Source organism: Enhydra lutris, unplaced genomic scaffold, assembly GCF_002288905.1.
Source record: "Enhydra lutris kenyoni isolate GAN:26980312 unplaced genomic scaffold, ASM228890v2 scaffoldscaffold7, whole genome shotgun sequence".
In the NCBI taxonomy this organism is placed as follows: Eukaryota; Metazoa; Chordata; class Mammalia; order Carnivora; family Mustelidae; genus Enhydra; species Enhydra lutris.
In genome coordinates this window covers 5,977,069-5,989,123 of record NW_019154091.1, presented here as the reverse complement: position 1 = coordinate 5,989,123, position 12,055 = coordinate 5,977,069, and the positions used below count along the sequence as shown (strand labels likewise).

The 12,055-nt window shown below is 33.7% G+C and overlaps 1 protein-coding gene across 4 annotated transcripts in view; it reads left to right on the top strand.

Annotated features, from left to right (window-relative positions):
- Positions 1-11,607, top strand: part of LOC111142034 (thymopoietin) — a 29,173-nt gene extending 17,566 nt beyond the window's left edge. The window contains exons 5-9 of one of the 4 annotated variants that reach the window (XM_022494954.1): positions 6,743-6,862; positions 6,962-7,057; positions 7,481-7,591; positions 8,584-8,672; positions 9,368-11,607. In XM_022494954.1, the coding sequence (XP_022350662.1) occupies positions 6,743-6,862; positions 6,962-7,057; positions 7,481-7,591; positions 8,584-8,672; positions 9,368-9,653 (702 nt within the window). In that variant the 3' untranslated portion in view covers positions 9,654-11,607. The remainder of the gene's footprint in view (positions 1-6,742; positions 6,863-6,961; positions 7,058-7,480; positions 7,592-8,583; positions 8,673-9,367) is intronic. The other 3 variants (XM_022494955.1, XM_022494956.1, XM_022494957.1) reach the window with 3 other exon arrangements.
- Positions 11,608-12,055: the final 448 nt, after the last annotated feature.

Genomic DNA, 12,055 nt, shown 5'->3' with positions numbered 1-12,055 from the left:
TAAATGGCATTAGAAATCTAAGCTTCATGTTTTTTGTCAGTAGTGTAGCCTGTGCTTACTGCAAAAGCAAGTGTTTAATAAATGTCTCATTTGTGTTTGATTTTGTGCTGAGCATGGTTCAAAGCCAGTCATATACTGCCTTTCAAGGGAAATATTTTAAAAGGTGGAAATAAATGCCTAAGCATTTTTTTTTAAAGGAAAGGAAGGATTTTATATTTAATCTTTGTCTAGGTTTCTAACTTTGCTTTTACTTTTGCTTGTCTTCTGTGGCTTTTCCCTCAACTCTGAAGCTAGTCTGTTCCTAAGACCACACTTTTCTTTCCTTATCTGAGGTGAAAATTTATCTTTTTCATTGTAGGTGAGGCAAGATAAATTTTTCAAAAGGAAAATGTAGGAAACTGAGAACTAATAAGCAGGTATAAATGAACTAATTTACAGAGAACAAATTATTGACTAATCTAGCATTGATTTGGCTGACCTTTACAAGGTAGCTATCCCAGGAGTCCTTTTCCTTACCCTTATTTTGTCTAGCTGGAAAGATTTGTCTAGTTGGTTATTTATCTTTTCCATCTTCTCTTTGTCATTTTAAAGCCACACATCCTCAGAGAAAGTTCTTGATTTCTTAAGCCATGTCTGTCTGGGGTTGATGACTTGATAAGTTGAATTTCAGAATTCTTTGTTAGAAATAATCTTGGTGATTATGGAGAATGTATAGAGCACTCAGTGAAAGATTTTTTTTTTAATATAGAACCAAATACTGGAATAAAGATACTGCCCTTTTATTTAGTAGGGAAGAGCTCCAGGGTCATGCTGAAGAATAAGGAAATAATAGAGCAAGAGAAACTAAGAAAATCTAGTGAAGGACAATGAAAATAGACAAGTATGGAGAATTTTAGTCCGCAGTATGAAGGCAGGATGGTATAGTGCCATCAAGAATGCTGGACTGATCAGATAATAGGTTAAAAGCCGGGATGAAGGATGGTATTATAGATGGTTTAATTGAGTTGGGGAATCCAAACTGAAGGACAGGATAAATAGATTTAGGAGATGATTATGGCCCTAACAAAATTTAAAAACATCAAGAAAATTGGAGGGAAGAGTTTAATGACCCTCTAGTCACAGAGCCTCACAAGTTTTAACATTTTACGGTTTTATTTCATCTTCACCTGTACCTTCCAGCTTTTTAAATTCCTTTTGGTATTGCTATTTTTTGCTTTTTTGCTGGAATATATTAAAGTGAATCTCTGACATCATTTCACACATTAAAATGTCAGTATTTCAGTATATATCTCAAAAAGATAGCTGTTTCATACATATATATAACAACAATGCCACTATCACACCTAATAAGATTAATAATTCTTTCATGTCTAATCTATTCAAATTTCTCCAGTTTCAGAAATACCTCTTATGATTAACTTACTCAAATCAGGATCCAAGTAATCTACACATACTGTTTGGTATTTGTTTTGTTTTGTTTTTATCTCGTAAGCCAATAGTTGTCTCCACTGCAAGTTTCCCCTCTATTAATTTGGTGAAGAAACCAGGTCAGTTCTCTCCAGAATTTCCCACATTCTGGATTTGGCAGATTGCTTCTTCAAGTGTTGTTTAATCTCTTATTCTATAACTGCTTTCTGGAGACTGGAGTTAGACCTGTCGTAGAACTGTGTAGTCAGTAGACCTTTCTGTGATGATAGAAGTGTTCTTTATATCTGCTGTCCATTGTGGTAGCCATTAGCCACATGTGGCTATTGAATACTTGAAATGTGGCTTGTGTGGTAGAGAAGCTATAACTTTAATGTTACTTAAATAGCTACATATGGCTAGTAGTTTCCATGTTGAACAGCATAGATCTAGAGAATTGGTTAGATTCAGGTTCAGTTTCTTTGACACAAATACTTCATAAATGGTGTTCTGGTTTTCATATTGCATCATTTCAGGAGGCAAATGATGCTAAGTTAGGTTCAGGTGTTGAAAGCATGATCCATCCATTTTAAAGACCCATATTACCCTTTCATTTAATGGTTATGACTGTCATTTATGATTATTGCCTAGATCTACTATTTTGGTTGTAAGGTAATGATTTTTCTCATTGTCTTACTCCATTACATCTGTAACTGGAATTCTTTTATAAAGAACTTTTCCCTCATGACCTGCATAGTTATCTTCAAATAAAATTCACACAGGAGAGCCAGCATAATTTGCCAGCTTTCAAGTTAAAGCCTAGTCACTTTGAAAGTTGATCAATAAAATCATTTTTAACTAGTATGGTTTTTATCTATTTCATTTATGACCAGTTATGCTCATCATTCTTTTTCCATGTTCAAACTGTGCCATCTTCAGCCATTAGGTTCCTCTCGTTCTGTGTTGGTTCCTGTGTCATTTTATTGACCCTGTTTGTCTTTGATAGTTTCTTATTTTCTGCCACAGTAAGATGTCCCAGGCTCATGTATGGTGCCTGCCTTTTACCAAATCAGCCCTTTTTCCAAAGAACCCTAATCCTTTTCATTGCAAGTATTATTTGGAGGCTACCTACAGTCTGCATGGTAGGTTGTTCATTTCTGCTGGGTTGTCATTGCTTCTAGGCATTTTTACTAAGTAGAGCTAGGAGTACTTCTTTTTTAGAAAGAGAAAATAAATCATGAGTTCATCAAATTTATGAATGCAAGCTATCTAACTTCTGGGTGTTTTGCCTATATCTCTTATGCTGAGTGTCTTGGTTCTTAAAATAATGTGATTTATGTAGTTACCACTATATAGATGTTTCAACATAATACAGTGCTCTTGATCATAAGGCTGCTAAATGGCAGTTTTGACGGGGGGGGGGTGGGGTTGCAGTTTTTGTCTTTTGAGCATAAAATTAAAATACTGTGCTTCAAATCACTTGAATGAATTTTCTTTCATAACTTTTTTAATATTGAATATATAGTTTTATTTAGGCAAAATAAGATGGAGTCAGAAATTTGGCTTTTATCTTTGTTCCTTCCATTTATAGGCAACTTTCTGTTAGGTTGGGGTTAATTTCTTTTTGAAAACAATAAGTAAATACATAGATTTATACACTTATTTTTGCTCCCCTCCTTACATAAAAGGCAGTAAACTTTGCACATTTCTACCTTTCTGGTAAACTAAACATGGAGGTCACTCTGTATCAGAATACAGTCTAGCCATCTTCCTCATTGCTCGGTACCACTGAATGTCCTTGCATTTTATGGATGTACTGTATTTTATTCAGCTGTTTTCCTTCTAGTGGGTATTTGGATTATTTTCAGTTATACTGTTTAGGTAATGCAAAGATGAATTGATGAACAACAGTTTGCAAGTATCTTTTCATATTTTAGCCAATTTATCTTGAAATCTAGAATTGAAATTACTGGGTAATTTTGCTAGATGTTCTACAAATCGCCTGCATAAGAGTTGAAGCATTTTGCATTCCCACCAGCAATGTATGAGTGTACCTTTCTCTAATGGAGGGATAGGACACTGTTTTGAGAAAAAAATTAATATGAGTTAACCAGATTACTAAACTGGTAGTTCTTCAGAGTAAAGTGGCTTTTAATTATACTGTTTCTTTTTATAACTTAGTTTTGTGTAAACATTTTGTTCAGAGCTTATATTTTTACTGACAGATCTATAGCTACCTTTTAATAGCCCAGCTCCTGCATTCTCTTGTGCGGCAACTGCCTACGGTCTTTTTTGCCTGGTAGCTTATTGAAAGGCAATGTGAGAAGGTTTTTGTTTCTTTCTCCTGTTGGTTTCCTGATAAATAAAGAGGAGTTGCTGCAGAACATCTTGCTGCAGTTAGTTTTTGATACAGAGTATATAGCAATCACATGAACTAATTTTACATAACAATGAATTTCTTTTCAGTCAATAATTTTCACTTGTTTGTAATGGACTCTGGTAGAAAAAAAATCTTCAGAGTATCTTTTCTGGTGTGTGAAGAGGTGTCAATTAGTTTTCTGTGAAGGTGATTAATTCTAAATAGATAATAATAGTGAAAGAACTAATAAAACTAGTTGACAGTCCTCAACCAAAGAATTTAATATACTTAGACAAAAGGAAATATAAATGATTTATAGTAAAAAGTTGCTTTCCCCACCCCTTCCCAGGTATTCCCACAGGCAACCAATGTATTTCTTGTGTTTCCTTCCATAGAAGAAAATAAAAGAATCTTTAAATGGAATTTATTTTAATGTCAAAGATGAGTAATATAAATATAAACATGTTATTTTTTATCAACCATAATAGTTTCAGTAGATGTTGGTAAAATTTTTGGTGAAGAGCTCATTTCAGTTCAAAATATAACATGGAAAATCGTGGAATTTGGTAGAAAACCCAATTTTAAGGAAGTGATACTTCCCCTCATCCCCACCTTCATGGACAAAGATAAAATATCTGGTCTTTATATTTTATCAGTTTTATTGGCCCTTTCAAGAAATGTAGGGGTGCCTGGGTGACTCTGATCCCAGAGTCCTGGGATCAACCCCTCATTGGGCTCCCCACTCGGTAGGGGGCCTGCTTCTCCCTCTCCCTCTGCCAATCCCCCTGCTTGTGCTCTCTTGCTTTCGCTCACTCTCTCAAATAAATAAATAAAATCATTTAATAAAAAAAAAGAAATGTAGTTTTTAGGGGCGCCTTGGTGGCTCAGTCAGTTTGGGCGTCTGTCTTCAGCTCAGGTCATGATATCAGGGTCTTCCTCAGTGGGGAGTCTGTATCTCCCTTTCCCTTCGCCCCCTCCCTGACTTGTCTGAGCTCGCTCGCTCTCTCTCTCTCTCTCTCTCTCTCTCTGTCTTTCAAATAAACAAAATCTTGGGGCACCTGGGTGGCTCAGTGGGTTAATCCTCTGCCTTCGGCTCAGGTCATGATCCCAGAGTCCTGGGATCAAGCCCTATATCGGGCTCCCTGCTCAGCAAGGAACATGCTTCCCCCTCTCTCTGCCTGCCTCTCTGCCTGCTTGTGACCTCTCTCTCTCTCTCTCTGTGTCAAATAAATTAAAAAAAAAAAAAAAGTAGTTTTCTTTGAAGAGTTTCAAAATACTTAGTATCTACTAATAATACCAGATAGGCTGTCAAACCAGAATATTTTTAAAATAGTGCTTTTAATTAATTTTACTGGCACTGAGCAATTGACTATGAAAGAGGAAACAGAATTGAATGTAGTTTTAAGAAGATACTTGACTTTGAGATGCATCACAATTCAGTTACAAGATCTTAAACCAGGTGTTCTCAATGCTGGCTGCACATTAGAATCCCCTCAGGAGTTATAATAATTAACTATTCCCAAGGCCCTTCTAGAAGAGATTCTGACTTAATTGGACCAAAGTAGGGTGTGGGGCATTTGATATTTCTCAGAAGCTCCCAGTTGATAATTGTGCTGCCAGGATTGAGAACCTCAGATTAAAACTATTTATTGTTCCTATATAATTTAAGAGATTGGACTGACCTTAGATTTGCATTCAGCAGATATTTCCTAATGGATAGCAGGAAAAGGAACCCAGAGTTTCCAACTGCGAGTTAAAGAGAAACTCTTACATGTTAAATCCCAAATATAGATAAATACAAAATTAGGAATGAGACTATGTTTGTAACTTGTGAGGTTCTGGTAGTAATGTTGCCATGAAATAAGCATGCCTATTGGATAAGTGCTCTTGTCCCAGGATAAGAGTGAAATACATCTGTCTTTAAAATTAATAGGCACTCTAAAAAAAAAAAAAATAGGCACTGACTTGAATATAAAAAATCAGTTACTTAGATAAAATACTAGCTTGAAAGCAGAAGCGACAATATACGCACACTCTAGTACAATACTGATCGTTGGTGGATGGTCTCTGGTTAATTTATCTGGTAATAGTGGCTTCAAAGTTGAATAAATTGCTACTTGGAATGCAGAATCTCAGGCCATACCCCAGAGCTGCTAAATTAGAATCTGCATTTTAACAAAAGCTCCACATGATTAATATGCATATTATAGTTTGAGAAGTATTAGTCTAGTGGTTTTTAAGCTATTAAGTAAGGACTACTAAATTATTTTTTAAGTGAAGAAAAATCAGTTCCCTTCTCAGGGAGACAGGAGTCTGGGACTGGAAGATACCAGTGACCCATCACTAGTGCTTTCTTTCTGTAGTGAGGAGTGGGTAATCACTTGGGTTTGGCATTGATGTTACAGGCTTGCCAGTTTGTGAAAGAGGTGACCACCAGATTTTTGTTGCTCAATGTTGTCAGTGACATCTGGGAACTTCTAAGTTCAGATAGCTGTGTGTAGATTATAATTTAAACTGAACCTATTTAAATACTCCTACTTGGAAAGGATAATGTGTAATTTGTGCTAACAATTATAAAATTTTATTTTGTTTTTAAAGGAAACTGCCTTGTTACAATAAATGACTTTCTTATAAGTCATGATCAGCCTGCTTTTTGTTGAGATAGCCAAAGAGATGCAGTTGTGATACGAGAGCCAAATAGCAAGTCACAAAAGGAGCTGGTGATAAATCAAGTGCTTTTTTTCTTCTTGCTTTTATTACAATTTGTGAGCTCCTATGTGTTTTACCATAGTTTAAGTGTCTTCCGATGCCTGCATATTGGGTCAGTCAGTACATTTTAGAAATATTTTGAGGGCGTAGCATTGTTTGCAAAAGATGGCATTTAGAGATTTTTTTTATGACTTCTCAGTGCACTAATGGCCATTATTAAGGTGTTTGATGTTAGAATCTGACTTTTTTAATGTGTCGATGCTTGAATAGAGCTATTCTCAAGCTGGAATAACTGAGACTGAATGGACAAGTGGATCTTCAAAAGGCGGACCTCTGCAGGCATTAACTAGGGAATCCACAAGAGGGTCGAGAAGAACTCCAAGAAAAAGGGTGATGCAAGGCTTATTGCTTAGAATTGGGTTTTCAGATTGGTAGGGTTTTAGTGATTATTTTATATTTATTGTTTTTGTTTTGTTTTCAAACTAACAGGTGGAAACTTCAGAACATTTTCGTATAGATGGTGCAATAATTTCAGAGAGTACTCCCATAGCTGAAACTATAATGGCTTCAAGCAACGAAACCTTAGTAAATATGTTTCATAAACTATACAAGTGGTATTCTTTGTAAATTACCCTTTATTTAGAATTGGGGAGGTGGTAAATTTCAGCAGATCTCAAACTTGTGTTTTAAACAATTATATTTTTAAACTCATTTTCCCATATAATTCTGAATTTTAGAATTTTTTAGTATAGCCATGATATATACATATATAAATTTGTATAAGAATCTTACCTCTAAGTATTATAAGGAAACTTTTTTGCTAAAATATTTAGAGTGCTAAGGCTTCATATGAGAAGCACTGAATATGTTCATTTCTAGGTTCTTCTGCCTAAATTTTTATTAATGGAAAGTTTTCAAATGTTACAGAAATAGAGTATCTTTTTTTCTTTTTACATGTCTTTGTTATGTTTGGATAATTCTGAGTCTGAATAATTTGAATCTTGGCAGGTTGTCAATAGGGTGACTGGAAATTTCAAGCATGCAGCTCCTATTCTGCCACTCACTGAATTCTCAGACATACCCAGAAGAACACCAAAGAAACCATTGACAAGAGCTGAAGTAAATGCATAAAATTTAGATCGATGCTATCATTGATCTTTTAAAGAGGAGATTTTTTTATTTTTTTGCAGTGGGAGGGAGCAGAGCTTTCTTAACTGGGTGGGGTGTGTTTGTGTGTGTGTGTGTGTGTGTGTGTGTGTGTGTTTAAAGACACTTTTATTAGTGACAATCAAAAGTAACTAATATAGTATGATAAGCTAATACTATCTGCTTGCTACTGTATGCCTCTTAAGTTCCACTTTTCAAGGGAATATTCATTTATGTGCTGCTTCTCTAATATGTTCTCTTTGTTATTGATGTGGGTTGAAAGTGTTACTGGGCTGTTGGGAAGGCTATACTATCTTTCACTGAAAGATCAAATAATGGGACTTTAAAGTGACTTTGTATAAGGCTTGAATTGATTAACTCCTTATAATTAAGCTTTAAAGTACTAACTGCATGATGCATTTTAATTTTAATGAATTTTTACCAAAGGTTGTTTTGATCCGGGCTAATGGTAAACAGCAAAACAATCAGGTTGTTTAAAAAATCATTTTACAGCTTTTTAAGTTAGGAAGATTGAATTGACTATGTTAATTTGATATCCTCCATATTTGATCATTTATTTTATTAAAAATTCTTAACAGAAGAAACAGTGTACTCTTAATATTAATGAGAAGCATGGGAAAATCCAGTGGGGGAACTTAATGCTGCCATATTAGCTATACTGAATTTTAGTTTTGTGGGGTTTGTTTTTGTTTTTTTTTTGTTTTTGTTTTTTCTTAAACTTGGTTGAATGTGTGGTAATCCCCCATTACCACGTTAATATATCTCCACATTGAAGAAATTTGAAGAGAGCTTTGGAAGTTTATTGATACTTAGGTAATGATGAATTTAGAAAGGGCAGCTGGGGCAGACTTGAATGCACTCTGTTCTCTGAAACTTTTTTTAAATTATGTTTTAATTGCACATTTACACTAAATGTTAACTTGTGGTTGTTTGTTTCTTATTAGGTGGGAGAAAAAACAGAGGAAAGAAGAATAGAAAGGGATATTCTTAAGGAAATGTTTCCCTTTGAAGCATCTACACCAACAGGAATTAGGTATTCAGATACATTAAAACAAGAATTAGTGTATTCTGCTAGGGCATTTTTATTTATTTACTTTTAATTGAAGTGTGGTTAGCATATAATGGGAATTTTAATTTTTAATTCTTCACACAGTTATTTATTGTACCTGTGTCCTCGGAATTAAACTGTTCTTTTGAGAGCAGTTTAATTCTTAAGTCACTAGTTCATATTCTTGAAAGTTGAGTCAGATTCAAAGTTAACTTGGATAAGCTGAAATATTATAAATAATTCGCCTACTATCTAATTCTGATTTTTCATAGTAAGGAAGAAATACTTGTTTTCCTTAAAGGTTTCCCTTTTCTAATTGAAAAGACTTTAGGTAAGAGCTAAACTGTTTCCTGACTAAAAGAATCACAGGCAAACTACCTTATTTTTCTTCTATCTCCTAAATATATTGGCCCTGAAAAGAAGTCAAGTTTAGTGAATACTTACCAATGTTCTGAAAGTTATTTTTTAATAGAGTGAACATCCAGCATTTTAAATGAAATATGTATAGAGATTTTAAATAGGCTGACCTCACTGTTTACATGTGACAGTTTTCTACTATTGTCTTAAGAATGTGTTTGAAATTAGGAGTGGTAATGACATTTTATATTTTATATTCTACATCTAAATCATGACTTTTATCTAAATTTATTTTTTCTTCTTCCTGTTTTCACTCCCAACAGTGCTAGTTGCCGCAGACCAATCAAAGGGGCTGCAGGCCGGCCATTAGAACTCAGTGATTTCAGGATGGAGGAATCTTTTTCATCTAAATATATTCCTAAGTATGTTCCCTTGGCAGATGTCAAGTCAGAAAAGACAAAAAAGGGACGCTCTATTCCCATGTGGATAAAAATTTTGCTGTTTGTTGTTGTGGCCATTTTTTTGTTTTTGGTCTATCAAGCTATGGAAACCAACCAAGGAAATCCCTTCACTAATTTTCTTCTTAATGACTCTGGAAAATCCATCTGAATGAAATCTCTTTGGCACACTCAATTTGGTCTCCTATTTTTTCTAATAACTATATAAAAAAAATGTGTGTATACTTGTTGACTTGAGAACTAAAAATAATGTGATTTCACCTCAAAGTAGTATTCCATTGAAAAGCAAACAGGATATATAAATGGACTTCATTTAAATGTTTTGGACTTTGGATTAGTAGGAGATCACTTCGTGCCATATGAATAATCTTTTTTTAGCTCTGGAACTTTTTTGTAGGCTTTATTTTTTTAATGTGGACATCTTATTTCACTTTTGAGAAAAATGTATATTGTTTTTGTGTATTTGGGAAACAAGAAGGGCAAAACATGGTAGTATAATGTGAAGCTACACATTTAAATACTTCAAATTCTTACAGAAAAGATTTTAAGAATTATTCTCTGCTGTATAAAAACTTTAGAGATATGTGAAACATGAAATTTGGTAAGAAAAAGAGTAACTTGGGTTGTACTTTTTGTAACTGCCACAGGTTTGATGTGTTTATGGGGGAACATACAGCAATAATCTCTTCTGTAACTTTTATTAATAGTAATATTATTGTAGTCCTATTGTACTCACTTTTTAAAAGATTTCTAGTATCATGAATGTCCTACTTCAGTAAGACCCATTTAAATGCTGTTGATATTTTAGCAGGGATCTTTAGTGCAACATACACATGTTTTAGAGAATTGTTAGCTGGCTGTACATGTTTTTAGAAACTGTTTAGCTAGCTGTAAGGCTGTAATTGGAAACTTGTACTTTTTATTTACAGCAAAACATTTATTTTCTCAATCCAATTTGCTACCAAAATATTTTTTAGATAAATAAGTGTGTGTCTGTTTAGAAGTTAGAAACTTTAAAACACTGGTCTGAGGTTCCATTTTGATTCATTTTTGCATTGCCTTCTGTTACCAAAAACAAAATTTGCCAGGTTTTTTCTTTGCCCTACATTTTCCAACAGAATTTGATTTAAAAGTACAAAAAGGGTTTCATTTAAAATTACATAGTAAACTTTTCTTAGATACAAAGTAGTTAATACATAAATTTTTAAACTCTGAATATGAAGTGGGCATTATGATTTTTGTGTACTCTTGAAATGGTTAACTTATCTTTGTGGTTGATTTATTTTTTAGCTAAAACTTACCTCATGTATAACTTGGTTAAGTAACATTGTAGGTAATTGAAATTTTAGTAGAATCAAGTAAAACAGAAATTTGAACTTACTCATTTGAATTTCAACTTTACAGTCATTGACCATAAAGCACACTAAAAATATAAGTTATTTTAAATATCATCTGAAATAAAAAAATACTTTTTAAAAAGAAAAAAGCTTAATATGTATATTTAGGCCAGCACACAATTTTGATTTCATTAGCTGTATCCTGATGTTTAGCTTTGAGATGTTTTGTAGACATTTTTTACTTAACTTTGCAATTGATCAGAAACTTTTGTAGGTCTGGTCCCATGAGAGAGTGGGAAACTTACTCCTAGATCAGAAATGCTTGCCTCTCTGAGTAAAAGTGTTTCTTTGAGATGAGCCACAGAGGGGGCACATTTTACTCTTTTCTGCAGTACAGTAATAGCAATATGCTTTTTCCTTGTTTCTAAATTTTACTTCCCATAGTTTTCTATCTTTTCTTTTTGATTAGAAATTGTGAGAAGCTTCATTTATTGTTTAAAAATATGGGAAAATAAATTGAACTTGTATGTATGTAAGATCAGTTTTCTAATAGAAACGTATGGTCCAAAATAGTAAAAGAAGGACCACGTAAAACATGTAGTCTTTTTTTTTTTCCCTTTTCATGTGTACGTGGTCTTTTGTCTGTGTCTGTTTTATTCCATTAGAATAAATGTGTCCTTGATGTAAATGCAAAGCATTTCTTCCTGATTAAATTGTAGATGTAGACTTTACAATATAATTCAATAATAAAAATGTAATTAATCTCTAGTTTTGTCATTGTAATAAATGCTTTTCAGACAACACAAACAGTAAGATACCTGATAACATTTCTTAGGTGATTTTTATGGATTTTTGGGCTTTAGTTCTCATTTCAGTTTTCTCCTTTATGTCTCCTGTATGCTTCTAATCATTTCATAATCAACTCCTCATTTGTTCATGGATAAGCAGTGTATAGCCTTATACTCACCATCTTAGGGAAGCTTTCAAAGGCACCTTTCCCACTCTACAACACAGTAATATAGTAAATATAATATACTTTTTTCAGTCTCCCTTTCCTTTTTTTCCCCTGGTTGTACTGTCTTAGTACTTATATCTGACACTCGTTGTTAGTCTTGCTTTGAGATTAAGCAAAGATGTTGCCAAGGTATATTATCATAGAGCTGTGTTCATAACATGAAAGTGCTTTTCTCTTTCCATCATTCATGTGTTCCCCAAA